General features: G+C 40.4%; 1 protein-coding gene across 6 annotated transcripts in view; it reads right to left on the bottom strand.

Moving 5' to 3' along the window:
• Window positions 1-18,831, bottom strand: part of CREBBP (CREB binding lysine acetyltransferase) — a 47,491-nt gene that overhangs the window by 10,453 nt on the left and 18,207 nt on the right. For 2 of the 6 annotated variants that reach the window (XM_087729003.1, XM_087729008.1), the window contains exons 11-26: window positions 17,565-17,618; window positions 15,840-15,964; window positions 15,330-15,518; window positions 14,675-15,091; window positions 13,755-13,934; window positions 13,453-13,630; window positions 12,835-12,953; window positions 10,812-11,051; window positions 9,770-9,858; window positions 7,688-7,798; window positions 6,875-6,931; window positions 6,521-6,598; window positions 5,042-5,109; window positions 4,074-4,224; window positions 3,131-3,277; window positions 2,158-2,271 (exon numbers count right to left, since the gene is read on the bottom strand). In XM_087729003.1, the coding sequence (XP_087585129.1) occupies window positions 2,158-2,271; window positions 3,131-3,277; window positions 4,074-4,224; window positions 5,042-5,109; window positions 6,521-6,598; window positions 6,875-6,931; window positions 7,688-7,798; window positions 9,770-9,858; window positions 10,812-11,051; window positions 12,835-12,953; window positions 13,453-13,630; window positions 13,755-13,934; window positions 14,675-15,091; window positions 15,330-15,518; window positions 15,840-15,964; window positions 17,565-17,618 (2,317 nt within the window). The remainder of the gene's footprint in view (window positions 1-2,157; window positions 2,272-3,130; window positions 3,278-4,073; window positions 4,225-5,041; window positions 5,110-6,520; window positions 6,599-6,874; window positions 6,932-7,687; window positions 7,799-9,769; window positions 9,859-10,811; window positions 11,052-12,834; window positions 12,954-13,452; window positions 13,631-13,754; window positions 13,935-14,674; window positions 15,092-15,329; window positions 15,519-15,839; window positions 15,965-17,564; window positions 17,619-18,831) is intronic. The other 4 variants (XM_087729005.1, XM_087729006.1, XM_087729007.1 and 1 more) reach the window with 4 other exon arrangements.

Genomic DNA, 18,831 nt, shown 5'->3' with positions numbered 1-18,831 from the left:
TGTGGTAATTTGCTATTTAATTCATCTTTTATTGTTGTATTCTGATTTTAACTTCTCTATATGCCACCTTGATTGTTTGATGATCTTACAAAGAAACCCAAACTGGGCAGGACGTTAATCTCCAGCTGCTTCTGGACCCTGGGAATTCTCTGCAGCACAACAGCATTGGCAATATTTTAATAACGATTTTAATGTTTTAATCCAAAGAAAATACAGAGCTATTTAAACTATTTAACTCAATGCCCAAGCACTGAGTAAGTTTGTTGGTTTATAAAGTTAATAGGCCACAGGGTTTATTTTCTTCATGTTCTCTTTGAATAATCTTGGACCAACACTTTTAATAAAAAATCTCTCCCTCCTTCTTTGGAATTGGAAAAGATCCAAACCCAGTAAGTTCTACACACAATATAATTGATTCTTATTTGTATTTGTTTTCTCTCACAGGTGGCTTCCTACTAATTTCTTTTATTGTTATCATGCTTAACTGATAATTACCTTATATATTGTGCTAAAAGGAAGGAAATAAATGTCGCGTTCTCTGGTTCATTTTAATTCAAATACCGGAAACAACCCCTAACCTCAAGTTCTTTAAGGTTAAAAGGCAAAATATAAATATCTTACATTTTTTTAAAAAAAGAGGGGAAAATCACTTTCCACTTGCATCTGCCCAAGGAATTACTTTCTCCAGGTAGTCTGTCAATTGCAGCCTCTTCAATAATTCCTGGGTGGAAGGAAGTGACAAATTGCGTCCTACAAAACTCAACTCAGAAAGCCAAACTGAGCTTACATGGTCACAAAACTGGGTTAATATGTATATGTTTCTTACTTTTCTGTCCCATTCCCAAGAAATGGAAAAATCTGCTTCAAGTACACCAGCTTCTGTAAGGCAGCTTGCCCAGAATGTCCACCTAACTGCTTTACCTCTAATGGCAGTTTGGATGTTTAAATGTACCACATTGAGGCATATGTTTGAGACACTGTAACACACACAGGAGGTAGTAGAACAGCAGGCATTTTACACAAAACACACTCTCTCTCTCTCTCACACACACACACACTTTTCATAACACAACGATCAGACCTTGAACCTTTTTATACAAATAAAATATCAAGTTAGTTTGTGATATAAGAATGTTATTTCCTATTATTCATTAGAAAGCTGTGAGCTTCTTGCACTAGAAAGCCTTTCATATATACAAAAAGAAAATGTCAATATTACAGGCTGTTCAAGCTTTTTTAGTTAACAGCAGGAAAGAGAGCTGCCTGTAAGTTTATTTCCCTTAAATTTCTGGGATTTTCACAGGTTATGTTTTGTATAAGTCTGAATGAACAACATACAGAGCATGACATATGAAAACTAAGAGTTCCTCTGAGTTTCATACCAGAAAGCTGAAAAATTAACACTTGTCTACACAATTGTACATCATTTTGGAATGTGTGAATTGTTTAACCTGAAGAGAAAATTACCATGCACAATCTAGGAAGGCTACTATGAGGTGTTTAGGAACTGACAGTCTACAGGACAGACAGGAGTGCTGAGGTCTGCATTTCTGGCTGGTCCGCCTCTCCCTGCCCTTCCCCTTCTCACTGTAGCTTGCTGCAGGGAAATCAAGATAATCCAATGAGATCAAAGGAGGAAGACAGCAAAAAGCAATTTCCCAAGTGACTGATTTTGTTCCTAAGGTCTAACTTGCGCTGCGCTCATTTCACTCTGCTTGCAGTGAGTGCCTTGTACCTCTCCACAGAAAGCACAATAACGCCTGCGTCAATGTGAATGGCTGCTACAGCATCAGAAGGGGGAAGCTGAGTTGGAAAAAGTATGTGTAAATCAGAAAGGAAGGATGGGTGAATGAATGTGCTTGACGAATGGAGGAGAATCAAGACGCATGCAGAGAAAAAGACAGTTCCCTGCCTGCGTATTACGATTCTTTCTATGTCTACTATGAAGTTACTATCCCCTGAGATCTTTCCCTGGCCTCTCAACTATGCTCCCCAATCTCATCTGGCTTTCCATTCCCCAGTGCAAGGGAAATGTCCCGACTGATCCTGAAGACGTTAGAGGGATATAACAAATCCTACCTGTTTCCACTCAGAGGAATGCACATCATATTTAAGTCAGGGCCATCAACTGCTAAAGAGTCCTGGCAGAACACTCACCCCAATTTCTTGACATATTCCAGATACCCAATAAGGATTTCATGATAAACAGCAGTCCGGAGGCATCTTGGGCGAAAGAAATGGATACTGTCCAAGTAGGAGATGTACACACGCCTGTGACAAAAAGGAAAGGAAACTCAGTGGTTGAGTAATTGTATCCTGAACCCTCCTAGTGGCACAGCAGTTAGAACGTAATATTGTAGGCAAAGTGCCTGACAGGCTCGAGGTCGGTTCAGCCTTCCACCCTTGCAAGGTCAGTGTAACTGCTTTGTAAACCTCTCAGAGAGTGTAAAGCACTATGAAACGGTGTTGCAAGCGCTATTGCTATCCTGCCTTCCCTCCAGAAGCTCATATCCTATCTAGTTGGATTATTGTAATTCATCTGACACAGGGCTGCCCCTGAAGACCACCTGGAGATCTCAGCTGATTGAAAATGCAGCAGCTCTCCCAGTTATTAGGCTGTTCGGGAATTGCCACATTTTATCACTCTGGCAAATGCTTCTGTTTCTGAATGAAATTTGAACTGCTGGTCACCACCTGTAAGGACCTCTGTAGCTTGAGGCCTGGCTATCTAGGAGACACCTTTCCCACTCTTGGCTTGCCAGAAGTCCTTCAGAGGGATAGGTCATAATAACAACAGTCATTCTATGTGGTTCGTCTCCGTTGGAACAACCTGTTCCCCAAAGGAGAATGGGGAGACTTTCATGGCCTTCCAAAGATGTTTGGGAGTGGATTGTCTGGCATTACTGAGACCAGACTGGCTTACTGTTTCCTACTGACGTACTGTTATCTATTTACGCTTCAGATTTATACACTGCCTCGTGTCCTTCAAGACCGAGGCAGGCAATAAAATGATATACCAATAGAAAGCACTTCATCTAATTTCCCCCACAACTAAAACTATGAGAGGCAGCTTGGCGTGAGATTGAATAACCAGAATCCTTCCTTTGTTTGGAAGGAAGCAAAGCAAGACCTTGTGTTTGGAGGTGGACAATCCCATCCGTATTCTTGCACGTGCATGCCAAAAAAGCAGACATCCACACCATCAATCTCTTCAAAAGCAAACAGAGCCTTTGTTCGGTAAGGGAAGGCCTCAGCCATTTCATGAGAATCCACAAATCTACAACAAAGAGAAATTCACACCATTTTAAGGTAAAAGATAAAAAGCTGAGGAATTAATTATTTGATGTTAGAAAAAATGTCCTTCTCAGGGAGCCTTATTGATTATTGGTTTATTTTCATATTATTGGTTTATAATAGGTGAAAGTGGCAAACGCAATCCCCACTCAGAGGCTGTTCTGATATATAAAATTATTTGGACCCTACATTCGGCATAAAATGTCCAGCTGTTTAAAATTCTTCCTTAAAGGGTGGAGAGAACTGAGAATGACATTTCTAAAACTTTTCCCAAGCAAAAGACTGCTCTATCTGCTGGGCTGTTATGAGAATCAGTTCTCACACCACAGTGAGAAAAAGAAGAGCATAGCAGATATGACCACTACAGTATTAAAACAGGGTTAGGGAGAAAAGGGGAAGCAATTGCTTCAACGTTTTCTAGAATATAGCTAGCTTGCTGTTGAAACAAAAACAATTGCTTTCATCCATCTGTTATGGCTTCTACTGTAACTATTTTTCAGCAAAATACTCATCAGGAATTCTTTAGTTAATCTAATTGATCCTAATCTTCCCTGTTAGCTGTTGTCAAGGACACAGCATAATAGGCTTTCTGGTTCCCAAGATATAAAATACCCTATTCTGAAATTATGCTGACAAAATTGTCAGAATATATGTAAAATGGCAATGTCCAGAAAAAAAATAAAAATTTGGATGCTCAAATAAAGACATTATAGAGAAATGGATTCAGTCAGCTGGTAATGGTAATCAGATGAATCCAGTAAAAGAAAAACAAAACTCACCGAGATTTCATTCCTGGTTTGACTTCTACTGTTTTATCTGAACTGGCCACTACTCTCACAAACACTTCCCCAGCTTCTGGGTGATTCTGCCGCCGCAGAAATTTGTTTACACGCTCCTCCAAATGATTCCCTAAGCGGGTAGTCTGTAATCCTAGTAAGTGGGGAGGAAGAAGGGAAGAACAGAAAGAGATTGTCCTGTTCATCGCTCGTATATCATTACAGCAATGTTTACCTTTTTTTTAAAGCTACAATCAACATCCTTTATTGTAAGCAGCCTCCATAGGAAATTGATGAGCTTGTTTCTAAATGATAAAGGAATGGCTCTTATTACTACAGACCATCCCCTTGTAATACAAACCATCAACAAAAACAAGAGTTCACAAGACCAATCAGGAATCCAGAACTGAAGGGGTGGGGTGGCGGAAAGGTGGCTGTATTCATGAAACACGGAATAGCAATAGCACTTAGATATATATATACCGCTTCACAGTGGTTTACAGACCTTTCTAAGCGGTTTAGAGTCAACATACTGCCTCTAACAATCTGGGTCCTCATTTTACCAATCTTGGGAAGGCTGAGTCAACCTTAAGGTGATCAGGATTAATCTCCAGAATGGAGTGTGGGATACTGCATTCTAACCACTGTGCCGCATGGCTCTTATGGAGCACCAAATGCTTTACAAGGTTTGCTGTTTCTAAAACCGGGAATATTCCTAGTTTCCCCCTTTCTTTTGGGGAAATGAGGAAAGTGGAGCGCTGCCCAGTGGAAATCTGCTTTATATTTAGATCTGCAATAGAGTTATTTTTCCCACTCCATTACTATTACTTATTTGAATCAAAACAAAATCCAAATATAAACAGCCTTCCACAATATTATTTAAACAATTAACAGTGGGGTTCTTTAAAATATGCATAAAGAAAGTGTGTTTAAATATAATTAATATACAATAAAGGAGGCCATAAACTTACTTTTGGCACTGAATTTATTCTCCTTGCGTGTTCGGCCAGTTTTCTTCAAGCAGTTATCACACACAAAACTAAAACACAATAAAGAGTTAATAAATGTATCATGAGCTGAAAATACTATAAAAGGTTTTTGAAAAAGGGAAAAAAATACTTAACAAAATACTACTTTCTTCATAAACAGAAAATGGGCCAAAAGGCCCTTTTTCTTCTCGCCCCCTGGGCCATTTGTAACTTGGTGCTGAAGCCCACCTTAATTCCTCAACAGCATAAGGGATACATATTAGGATGACGGGGTTTGTAGGGCTGCCCTGGCAGAACATGTCATTGCAAGGCTGAATCCAGGGACTTGGCTGATGGCAAAAAGGAGTATTAAGACTCATAAGCAGCTCAAATCTCTCAGCCAAGCGATGATGAAGCAGACAATTTAAAATTCTCAGCTCAACATTCCCTTACGATCTGGCCAGAGGAGTCGGTCAAAGAGACTGCCACGGGCAAGATCTTGTCAGCTGGGTATGTGTGTTCAATGCTCAAAAAGAATTGGTGTTGGACAGGGCTGTTTGCATTCTGCTGCAATAACAGCACTTTATTTATTTATTTATTTATTTATTTATTTATTTATTTATTTATTTATTTATTATTTATTTATTTATTATTTATTTATTTATTTAGCATTTTTATATGGCCACCCACTTCACAAGAGTGTGACTCTGGGCAGCACACAACGAATTGTACTTCCTAGACATAGTGTGACAGGCATCACATACATGGAATCTGATATTACATTAAACCTGGCATGTATTTATATTATTTCTTTAAGAAATTCACAGAATGGCCCTTAACGCTCCAGAGTATTCTGAGACATGCTGGCCTGATAATGAAGACTGATTCTTTTCTCAGATGCAGACAAGATTTCATCAAGTGCCTTCTCACTTGCATAAAAACATGTAACCAAAGCCTATGGGATACCCATGTGATCCCCAAAAGCCTAATATCTAATGTAGTTAAAAAACAAAGTGGTTCCTTAGGAGCAACTTGAATTCTAAGAAATAACTTAGAAATAACTACAAATGTCATATGTAAAAACTGCACATTTCTTAGGCCCCAAATGCAAGATGGAGCAAGTCACTTTCAATAAAATAAACAAAGGGAACTTAAAAACATCATTGCAACCACATATTGCAAGCATGCTGAGCAGATTCTTGCCAAAACCACAGAACAAAGGTGTTTTTGTTCCAAATCGTCTACATCAACACGGAATTCTGAAATTTGTTTAATACAAAATGAACATTCCGCCTGAGGGTATACTAGTTTTTAATCTTAGATAATTTTTTGTTAATTTTAATCTTAACATTTTAAAATTACTATATTGTCATTTTTCTCATGTTGTAAACTGTCTGGATTTGCTTGATAGTGAGATGGGTAGCAAATAAATTTAGTAAATATTCACAGTAGTAAAACATGGCAGCTCTCAGAGCCACTTACCCAGAAGGCCAAATAATATCGTAGTGTAATGCGCATATCTGGTGCATTTTCCGGCCACATTCTTTGCAATCAACAAAACTGAACAATGTAAGAGAAGAAGTTTTAACTTCCTTGAAACAAAAATACATATTAAATACATAGTTTGTCAACATCATTAAAATGTTAAACGTGTCTCTGCATGAGATTGCTGTTTCAGACATACTAAATAAGTAAGGTTTCAGTATTACACTGCTTTCTAAATTACTGGACGTTGACTTTTTAAAAGACTTTTTCTGCATTAGTTTTGCCGGCTGACTAAATCTGAAGAAGTTCCAATCTGCAGCTGTTGCTGCAATAGAATCACACTATACTTACGGCTCAGGATCAAGCGTGTCGTTTTTCTTCTTCTCAAAATGATCTTTTGAGATGGTTCTGCAAAGAAAAATACATAAGAAATTAGGGCCAATTTCAGTTTTAGCTAGATTATAACCCATAAGTATATTTCTGTTATAAAAGGCAGCTGCAAACAATAAAGCCTGCATATGCTTCAGGAGTTTCTCATAAAATTAGTCATTCTGGAATTTGATTGTCACCTGGGACTCTTGATTTCTAATTATATGAATCAACCCAAATCAAGTTGAATGTTTAACATTAAGAAACTATTGCAATTAAATTCATTGAACAATGCTTGCAGGGAAGCAAAAAAACTCATAATTATCAGTAAAAAAGGTCTTCAGCACCATAACTATGAGAACAAGCTATCTAGGGTTGATTGACTTTTTTTTTCTTCAGTGCCCATAGTAATTCATTTTTAACAATATGTTTCAGACAGGACTATTTATTCTCCATATATTCCAGAATTTGATGGTAAGAACAGGGTATGCAATATGTTCATGGCTGAATGTGATTTGAATTGAACTCTTTTTAAACTGAACAATCATGAAATGTTGCTCAGTATTGAGGATGGAAATTGGACAGCTGCCATGCCAGGAAATGGTCAAAGAAACCAGATTCTATCGAGAGGACAGGCACCTCATAGGCAGCAAAGCTGCAGCTTAAGGATTTTCTGCAAATGTAAACAAGGCTACAGTGTATGAGAAGGTGCCTGTTGGTCTCTGTTGGCCGGCTACATTTGAAACGGTTTCTTCCTTAGTTTATACTCAGCATGTAAGAAACTGAAATACTTACGTTTGTGTCTGGGCTGGGTCATCACCCAGGGTAACGTTTTCGCCCTGGATTTCAGTAAAACATCTCTCACAGAAGTGATACCTGTCAGCGAGAAGGCCATATTTGGGTGAACTGGTCCATCAAAACACACAGCCACCCAAGCAATGGAACCACCAATCAGAGCAGGGCAGATCACCATGACGAAAGGGGGAGCGTCGTTTGTTGATTGATGGGCCAGTGTGGACAATGAAAAGGAAAAGGGGAGGGGGAGGGGAGGGAAGGGTTAGAAAAGAGGGAAGAGGACAAACAGCACAGACAGAAGTAGTAAGACACAAACACCAAGACAACACAGAGCAGAAAGCCAAGGCAAAGTGTGGGTTAGCTTTGGTCTCCTTCCACAGATAAAGGAGAGTTCCAGAATCCCAGGCTTCTTGTGGGGTAGCCTCCTCTGTTTAATCATGAGGTATCCTTTAAAGCAAGCAGCTACTAAGGATGATTTCATTGCAGCGAAAGTATCGCAATATTTATGAATACAACAGAAATAGGAATAGCTTTAATATTGTCCACTGCACCAAACTGTGTTTGAAAGTTATATTAAATGTGTCCAGTTGCTCAAATTAAATGCATACTATATAAACAAAATCAAGCTCATACTTTAAACAAACGTGTAACCAAAAAGTATTTTCCGGTCTATGTTTATTTTATAAATGTATGTGAACTATTTACATGGTTTATATTATAATACATCATAATGAAGTGATATATTAAGGTTTTGCAAACTGAAACAGACTTGTTTCCATTTTCTGTTAGCTAGTATGAAGTTTAGCCAATGTTGGTTTAAGGTAAGCAAAGATGAGTAAAGGTATAATTTGTATTTGAATAAGTCCGATCCACATTTTTACTTTTAGAAAATTTGGAAGCAAAATTGTATCCATGTAAGACAAACTTGGCAAATGTATGGAAAAAGCTGAACTAAAATTAAAAAAACACACAAAGAAAAAATTACATTTTAAAAAAGAATACGACAAAAAGATATAGACACTCATGAGTATCTTCAGAACAGCAACAGAGGTGAAATGAAAGAACAATAGCGAGAACCCAAAGTAACACGGTGGCTAGTCTCCCATGCTATTAAATTTTGCACTTGTTGAGCAATGACCCCCCCAATGGCTTTTTTGTGAAAATTGAGAGTTTTAGAGATTATTCGGCTGAACCAACTTATTCGGTTTACAAAGAAATATCGAAGACTGATCTACAAAGATTTTAAAAAATGAGCCCCAAAGTCAGGCTCAGGAAGCTGAAGCATACCTCCATCAAGAATCATCTTGGACCAAAACAGCAGCAGCAGCAGCAGATTGCTTAAAGGCAACGTTGATTCTACTACACCAGTAACCAAGATTATCCAGATGTTTTATCAAAGAGACCAAATCCAAATCTATTGCAATGAATTCCAACCATATATGTATCAAAACCAAGCACAGACCATCTTGCCCTTTAGATGTTCTTTCCCTGAGATTTTTGGAAGTCCTCTGTTCGCAAGACTTCCATTTTCCTTGCTAGAAGTTTGTGAGAGGGCACCCATATAGTCAGCAAGACAAAGCATTTGTCGCACCCTTCTATTTAGGTAAAATCAGCCGTCAAGAGTCAATTTGAGGACTGCAGGACATTCCGTCTTTTTCAAAATAAATATCTACAGAATTTTAGTAAGCAATATTTCAACCCCCGCACAGAGAGCTAACGTCCCATAGAGCCACACGGTGTCTCCAAGCTGCCTACCGCTCGGTGTTGTAGCCTGCCTTAGGTTAGGACATGAGCAGGGAATGTAGAATTGGGCTTTCTTACACATTGGACAAAGCAAGATCACAGCATAGATGGACCAGTTGTGGGAAGGAGAAAGCGTTCATCTAATAACTAATCAACACTGATTTATTATTTCCGTCTGTCCGTCCCTCCTCCACCCATTTCCTAAATAAATGAGAGTGGTCTCAGAAGTCACTGCATGAGGAAACTCCTTCCATATTCTAACAGGAAAAAATGGCAAGCACACAAAATTAAATTTTAGCCCTTTGCTTCTGACCTGGGCAGGAGGACACTAAGACTCACCTGTTCTGGTAGCTGTAGTAGGCAGCATCTCTGGGGATAGTGCACAGCTGCTTCCCATAGCAACACAATGTCTGAGGAGAAAATTCGTACTACAAAAGAAAAAAAAAATGGTATAGAGAACAGTTTGCTATAGAACAGAACTCTCTATATATCAGGGGTGTCAAACTCGATTTCATTGAGGGCCGCATCAGGGTTGTGTTTGACCTTGAAGGGGCTGGGGGGGGGGAACACATGGCCAGTTCTATGTCACTCCTGTTGGGGGCACCTGTGGTGGCTCTAGAGTTCTGACAGGCTCCTGAGCTCCATTTTTGGCTGCCACGGCCTCCTGCAACCCTCTGCACATGGCCCTCCCGCGCTCCGTTTTCATTGGTAGAGGGTTACAGGAAGCAGTGGCAGCCGGAAATGGAGCTGGGGAGCCTGTTTTCGCTGGCAGAAGCACTGCAGGCCGGTCCTTTACTGTTTCCAGGGCGGCCCTGCGGACCAGATCTAAGTACCCTGCGGGCCAAATTTGGGTTTGACACTCCTGCCCTATATGCATAAATAAGAATTACTGTCATGGGGTCACTCTGTTCATGTAAATTCAAACTGTAATTTAGAAACAAGCATGTAGCTCATTAATATCATTAAAGAATTTTTATTGGTCACCCAGAGGTACCCTGTGATAAGATGGGCAGCAAATAAAGTTGACAAATAAGCACAAGGTCAAATAAGAATGCAGAGGTTACTAAATATTACTAAAATATTATTAATATTATTAATCATTTATATTGTAATAATATTATACGAAGGAGTTGGATGCTATTTTTAACCTCCTATTAATAGTTGGAATATTTGATGTTAAAACACGTCAGATAAATAGGATATGAGCAAAACATTCCAAATGCCTTATTGAAGATTTCATATAATACAGATTTTTATGGCATTAAAATACTTTAGTTTTATCTAAAACATTTTCACTTATATGTATAGTAACAACAGTTCCACAGGATTTGTTCCGCAGTTAATAAACTTATATTTACACATAGGTTAAAACCAAACACACCTTGCGGCCACAACAGTATCCTAAGGACTGCATAACAGGATCAATTTCTTGTTCAAAGACCTCTGCAAGCTTAGTGCAAAATTTATAAACTCTTGATGTTTTGCGGTTGTAAAGCCAGGCATTATTGAACATTAGCCAGACATCATCCACATACTGCCACGGTTCTTGGTATTGCCCTGTATCCAACTTGCGTTTAATTGTAGAAAGGTCCATGGGGTTCTTCACAATGTCAAAGTAATCCTTTGAATGTAAAAACAAAAAGAAAGCAGAAAAAGATACATTAGGTCAGCCGAAGAACTGAAGAAGCGTCTTGGATGAGAAGCAAAACATCTTCAAGCAAGAACCAAAAAAGTCCAGTTGCCTTTTGAAAAAGCACCTTTGAGACAACCATGATCTGGACGACTGTGAATCTCAATAGACAATTAGATCAGCTTGGCAGCTAAACGCTTGTAACTCACTTCAAGATTTCATGGACAAAATCTGAAGACAACTGTTCTTATTCTAATGGCTTCCAGCTTTTCAATGATATATGCGATACCAACTAGACAAAAATGCATGGCAGTTCTTGGAATGAGAACGGCTCCATTACAGGAGAGAAAAGAGAAAAAAAGAGAAATGTTGGTCTTGTGTGCAAACTTCTTTCCCTGTTTTGATGGTGATAGAACTGGAGATGCACCACTTTCTTCAGCAGAAAACAGGTGAAGTTGGAAACAGAGGGCAGCTGCTGGTCGAACTCCTGAAACCAGTCACTGCTACCGTGTTTTCCCCAAAATATGACCTACTCAGAAAGTAAGTCCTAGCTTCATTTTTACACTTGAACCCAATACAAGCCCTATCCCCAAAATAAGCCCTAATTTAGACCCCAGGGTTTACTGGTAAAAATTAAGCTAGGGTGGAGCTGCCCTACTACTTACCTTCGCATAGTTGCAGCCAGGCTTCGCACACCTTGGCCCATTTCTTTTGCTGCAGCCAGCAAGGCTTTCCTGAAGGCCTCTGTAGCCGATTAGAGAGCTCCAGATCGATCCGGAACTGTTACCGGCTGACGAGGCCTTTCCTGATCAGGAGCTCTGTTATCGGCTGCAGAGGTCTTCAGGAGAGCCTTGCACCAAGTGAGGTGAGTTAGTAGATGACATCCCCCCCCTCCCCCAAATAAGACCTGGTGCCTTTTTTGTTGGCCAAAAATATAAGACAGGGTCTTATTTTCAGGAAAACATGGGTAGGTCATGTGAGCTATCTAATCTCAACCTAGGGGAACTGCAGGTTTAACAGTCTGAATTGTAGGCTAATCTGGCCAGACTGTGGTCTATGTTTGTAAAAAGAAGAAGCTGACCTTCCAGAGTTCTGAAAGATCCTTCTCTTGATTCCCCCGGGAATGATACTAAGGAGAGGAGGGGTTTTTCTCAGTTCCCATGCCAATTTCTGAGCTTGGAAAAGGGTATCCAAGCTACCTCAATAAGGACCTCCTCCCCTTCCTCATTTTTCTATCACACATTAGATGCTTGAAGATGTTTCATTATCCAAAGTTTCATTACCCAATATTAAAATCTAATTAGGTAATAAAATGTCTGCAAGCAAACAACCAAATTTGGAAAGCACAAAGGAATGAGCAGTACTGTTGCACAGGAATTGCCCCACTTTCAAGAACAGAGATCAAGATATGGGTCTGTTCTGGTTTTCACTGAGAGGAAAAGAGAAAGTAAAGTAAATAATGCCAGAGTCTCTGCACTCTGCAGAGCCCTTTGACAGCTTTCTTGCTCTTCTGGAGGTCAAGGTGTTACAAATCACGCGGTATGTCTACTACCATACACTCATCATAGCTCCCTACCAACTTTCAAATTTTTCTTAATATAAAATACAAAAATACAATAGAAATTAATAGGAAAATAAAGGAAAAGGGGAAAGGGAAAGTGTAGGGCAAAGGGAAAAATGAAAAAGCATTGAAAAAGGAATCTGTTCTAATTAACAGATAAAAATATCCATGGCAAGAGGAAATCAGTTAATTTCCTTCTGTTTACTCACTCACCGGAATACCTAGAAGTTGAGGATCCACAGGCTGTCTGAAAGGTAATGATTCTGGATCCTGACGATACAAAGCTTCCAGGGTAGGCATGAGGGCCTGGCGCAATTCTTCAGGTTTAAAGACTGTTAAATAAAAACCTTGTTATCCATCCATCCCAACGCTTCTACACTGCCCTAAATTTCCATAATTCAAGGCATTTTACCTAATAATTTATGCAATCAACCACAAGTTATTTCTACATTTCTCATGAAATTTTTTAGTCTTCAAAATTTCATTGAAGAAATTTAATTACAAAAAAAATGCAATAATCCCTGACCCCTTGCTCGGGGAGCTTTAGAAAGATAAAATATTGTTGGAGAAAGGATCAGTAACTGATAACTAAAGCTAAAAAAATACAATCCTACCCAAATACATCCCCCCCCCCCCCCCCGAGATTAAGGACAAGCCACAGCTATCCATTAGCCCTGCTTCTCATTCTCCACGGTGCCTGGGTGGCTGATCTTACTGGGAATAGAGTGATAATGCACGGAAGGCTTATTAGGCCTGCCTGCACAAGAGGCTTGACTTGTTTTGCTGCCCAGGCTCAGAAAATGCCCCAAAGTGATAGAGATGCAGACTTACTTTTCTTCCGTGACTGAGATGGTGATGTAGACTGCGATATGGTGCCATTGCTGTTCCCATCTTCCTCCTCTTTTAGTTCTGTTTTTTTCCCTTCTATTTCCATTGACTCTTGCTTGCCATCTACCCCATTAGCTTCTTCTTTGGCTCCTGTAGGTCCCGATATGTCCTCCTCCTCCAACTGAAAAAGCAAAGGGGAAGTAGGATGTTTATCTCCAGTGCAACCTACTAGATAGCCCATTTTTTCAAGTAAGCAAGAGTAGGTCATGCCTTTCATTAATCCACTGATAATGATTCTAAATTACCTCTGGCTTCGGCTCCAGTTGAGCCTCAACATATTCTGAGTCAGCTTTTTCCATCATGACTTCTGGCTTATTTTCCTGCATTTGTGTTTCCTGACCAAGTTGCTGGGCACTGATGTCAGCACTGGCAACAGAAGCAGGTGTGGGTATCCTACTGTCTGTACTTGCTGCTGCTTGAGATAGCTGGGAAAAGAGGGAGGGAGGGAGGAAAGATGGAAGGAAGATATGAAAACCTGGCTTTACAGAATGACACTGAATCGGCAACATTAAACTCAGATGGCTGTCCATAAATATCTCTATATGGTGAATCTGCTTTACCTACCCATCTTAGAATCCTCAATAGGAAGTTAACGTAAATCAGAGAGTCATCTGCCTTCCAACCTGTTTATTGTAAGCTGCCTAATAATATATTTGAAGGATTGTGGCAGAGTTTAAGAAGGGATTGCTCTGTGTGTGCTGTACATGTGAAGCACTTGCCGAAGAGCAATTGCTTTGGTGTGCCGTAAGAAAGCTACAACAATGCCCTTGAAAAACAACACATGCAGAAAGATCTGAGTCTTGTAAACTTAGAGCTCTTAAGGAAATTTCAGGTGTAAAATGTAAAGGTGCTAGCTGGAACCACCTGCCAATCAATTCTAAAACATTTGTTGTGACCAATTAAAGGGATTCACCATTAAGCTCTTTATGGCAAAGAATCAAAGACGGCAAGCAGCAGCTAAAGGTTGCCTGTAGAGCATCACATTCTGTCAGCCCTTTGATGGCATTCGAACAGTCTACTTTAAAAAAAAAATTTTTTTTTAAGCCTTGCTTTTGCCCAAGATCACAAGTTTGGATGGTGCTGCTTCACTTGCTGTTTGGTTTCTGAGGAGCTTCCAACTGAAAGACAGCAGAAAGCCCAGACAGGGAAAAGAGGAAACACTTACCGGAGTACTGGGTGCCTGGGTTGACAATGGCGGTGGCTGCGGCTGCAGGGGTTGTGGGGTGGGCACAGATGGAGGATGCACGGGGGTCTGAGGCTGAGGGGTGACCTGAGCTGGTGTTGCCAGTTGCCCCGAAGGGGTGCTTTGCATCTGCATGGCATTGGGAACTGAGCCAGCAGCTGGAGTGGGAGCTTGGCCTGACGAGGAGGCAGGGGTGGACGGCTGGGCAGACACAACTGACTGTGGTGGAGTAAGTCCTGGAGGGGTTTGGTGTGGAAGAGATGGCACTCCAGCCACTGTGGATAATGGAGGTGCGGCTTGATGAAGGGGTGACTGGCTCACTGGAGGGCACGAGAGCTGATTGTTTTGTGATCCCAGTAAGGTAACTGAATTAGCAACAGCACTTCCAGGAAGCTGACCCTGTTAGAAAAACCTACACTTAACAGGATATATAAAAATTCATCAAATTCTTGTGCACATACTGAGACACACAAATACATCATGTTTTCTTCTTGTGCAAACAACCGCCATTGTGCTATCCATTCCCCAGAACTAGAATTTAGTAAAAGACACCATATTTTGCAAACAGGTACCCAAAAATTATTGAAACAAATTTGCCAGAAAAATCGAATAAATTTTGGTTTACTGCAAAACTTACCTGTACTATCCCAGCCTGTGCTGCTGGCTTCCCTAGGGCTGTACTGTTGACATTCAAAACTCCACTAGAGGCAGAATATTGATTCTGGGGCAGAAATTGGGTTTGGCTGGTGGGCTGACCCAAGAGGTTGCCAGAATGAGCTCCCATCACATTTTGAGACTGAGGCATTCGGGAAGGAGACAGAGCCATCTAGTAAACAAAACAATCTACTTATATTAGGATTCTGGATCACAGCTTTAAGAACACACAGATATTAACTACAACAGGAATGGCGGCTTCGCAGTGAAACACTGAACCAACACAATGCTCTTTTAAATGGCTTACGCTGAATATTTCCCAGGTTCTCTTGTGTAATATAGAGAGCTGGGTGAGATCAAAAAATATTGCAACAAAATGCATTAACTGAAAATTCCAATGAGGCAATACTAGAAAGCATGCAAAGCAACTAATAGCTGAACTGACTTTCTGAAAGTATTCTAAAAACTGAAAGAAAAATAATATGATACGAACCGTCGAAACAGAGGCCATGGAGTTCATCTGAACAGGGTGATTCAGTGGAGAAGCCGCACGAGGCCCGACTGATGCTGGGGGCATTTGGGCATTCCCTATGGACATGGAGTTAAACTGATTCACTCCTGCAAAATGTACCCCCAAAACAGCTCATTAGACACACAAAGTCCGAGCCCCGCTCAGACCTCAAACGGGCAGGAAAACCTGGCCCAGGTAAACAAGCAGGAAGAAGCAAGAAAGGAGACTTTGAGAGAACACTGGTGGGAGTCCAATGGAATCCAACGATCATAAGTGGGATTCAACTGTATCTTTGGCAGTCAGGCTTCTGGCCTAGATATGGGAACGAAACCACTCACGGACGACTAATGGTGGTATGGTACAGAACAGATATTCCCTGTTTTAGGTAAAGCTACAATTGGAACTAACTGAACTAACAAATGCTGTGGCCGCCTGCTTTTCCACCAGGAGCTGATGGACTGTTCAATTGCAATTCCTCAGCTAGGAGGTGCCAGGAGGTTCAGAAAAGAACTCTTTTGCAATGCCTTTGGAAGTAACTGTTGCCTTAGGTCAGTGAAGCTGGAGTAGCTTGAATTATTTTATCAGAATTGCAATTTTCCTTTCCTGGGAAACCAGCAGCAGAAGAGGCATGTCGTAAGAGTTTCAAAGTACATCCCCTTTCTTCCTATTTTTAACATGACTTCTGTGTAACCCCACCCATGAAAGGAGAGTTTTTACTTAATGTAGGGAGAGATCAAGTTTAATAAAACTATTTTGCCTGCAACACTGCTGACTCTGACAAATCTCTAATTCAGTTCTAAGTGGTAATCAGAGGTGACCTGCATGTATTTGAAAAAAAACCATGGATCTGTTTTCATGGATATTTTCCATGCACGAGGGCTGCTTTGGGCCTTCCCTTATTCCGCCCATGCCTCTACTTTAGACCCTTGTGATGGGAAGTACTGTGTTTCTGCAGAGTAGCTAATCTCTGGAGATCGTGCCACAAGGCACTGGTCTGTGAGCATAGCTGAGGGCGCAGCATTCATTTGAAAGGCTGTGCAAAATTTCCAGAAGCTTTGCTTTGATGAAGGTTAAGTATCCCCCTGAAGATTCACACAACAATGTGTGGCCAAATGCATATCTATTTCCTTTTTTTTAAAGCTATTAATTCTGTTTCCTTGCAGAGGAAGGCTGATTTTTGCAGCTTTATCATATTTGTTGATCCCATAATGCGGCTCTTCCTAAAGTCTCATTAGAAAGTTTCTGTTTGCTTTTCATCGGACTTCACAGAACATACAGTAGATACTACTTTTTCATCAGCAGCAATTTTGAAATTTCTGCAAGGACAGTTGATTTCAGTATATCTCAATTTAATACACCATTTGGGAGAATGTCTGTTAAGTCTGAATTTAAAAAATTGACGTGATTTATGTCATTTGTGTGATTATGTGAATGGCATAACCTGATTCAAATGAGGAAAAAACATAATTATGTTATTTAACAAACAACATAAATTGCTTCAGAAGCAACAGACAGTGAACTCCCAAGTAAAATTTGGAGGTCTAGAGAATCCAGACCTTACTGTGAGATTATGAAGCAAACTGACTTGGGATAGAATGTTATTGGCATGGATAGCATAACTGGAGAGGTTAGGTTGAGTATCCTAGCTGAAAGCAAAAGCCACAGCAGAGATGCTGAGTAAAAGAGGAATCAATGGAGGTTAAATACCTTGAGAGGCCTGCATACGGCCCAGAGGCACACTTGGCATGGAGACAGGCCCATCTGTAAAAGAATAAATGAACGTTAAACTCTGATAGAATTCTAAATTATGTTATAATTATTTTAGGCAACATCTGTTTTAAAAATGATTAATTATTCATAAAACAGAACACTGAAAAGTGCAGACGATGCCTTCATCTTAAAAGATGGATTCTCCTGTCAGTCTCCCACACAAGTACATAAGGAATAAGTAGCAGTTTTACCAACTGGAGAGGTTCCCAAGGGTGATAGTGTTTATTTATTTTATATATATAAAATATGTGTTAGTTATACGTGTTAGTCAGGGATCACCGAGGTGGCTGGCTGCCTCTGTGAAAGGAATTTTTTTGGGGGGTGTTATCTTTACTCGCAGGACGCCCAAATGACGGTAGGCAATTGGGGGAGGCTTTTTTCTTGTACCTTCTGCAATTTATTTGCTCAGGGGAATCAAATCACCGAACTGCCGACCTCAGCGGTGCACAAGCCTGGCATCTTACGTGAGCCACCACAGTCCTGATCCTGCCCTTACTACTTTATAAGTAACTCACAGCAGCAGGCATGCATAATTTTTCTTCTTCCTCCTACTTTCCCCACCGCCACAACCGTGTGAGGTGGGTTATGTTGAGAAAGACTGGCCCAAAGTCACCCAGCCGACTTTCATGCCAAAGGCAGGACTAGAACTCACCCTCTCCTGGTTTCTAGGCCAGCACCGTCACCATGAAACCAAACCTGTATACTACACCTGTTACATTTTAGGAGGTGCCATGGCGGCAAATCTTGCTTCTCACACTACTAAGCAAACAGAAGCTATAAGCTATAAGCAATGTGAGAACCTGGCCTAAACCTCTTCAGCCTCCACCTCAGATGAGGTCATACGCTCCCTACAAGAATACCTGAAGGCAGCAACAGAGTGATGCATAAGAAAGCCAAGCAACCCCTTTGAGAAGGAAGTGCTGAGAAGGCTCATCTTCATCTTTAGGCTGGGAAAGGATCATATTGTCTGCTTTAAAAATTTATTCAGGGATGCTAGGGAGGCACAACATGAAGATTTCCTTTCCAAAAGAGGAGGTCCAGCAAAGGTCATCTCTTCAGAATTTCAGAAAATGGTTATAAATCTACAGGCAAATTCAAATTTGATCCTGTTTCCCTGTGGTTTTAGAAATTTTCATTTTTTAAAACTTGCTAAGGTGGGATTTTTGAATGCAAAAAGATTAAAAGGAGAAGTAGCAAGGTCTTT

Source organism: Thamnophis sirtalis, unplaced genomic scaffold (genome assembly GCF_051295495.1).
Source record: "Thamnophis sirtalis isolate CommonGarterSnake01/CBP01778 unplaced genomic scaffold, rThaSir2_p1.2 scaffold_14, whole genome shotgun sequence".
Taxonomy (NCBI): domain Eukaryota; kingdom Metazoa; phylum Chordata; class Lepidosauria; order Squamata; family Natricidae; genus Thamnophis; species Thamnophis sirtalis.
Note: the sequence above shows the minus strand (reverse complement) of the source record. Positions and strands in the feature narration are given on the sequence as shown.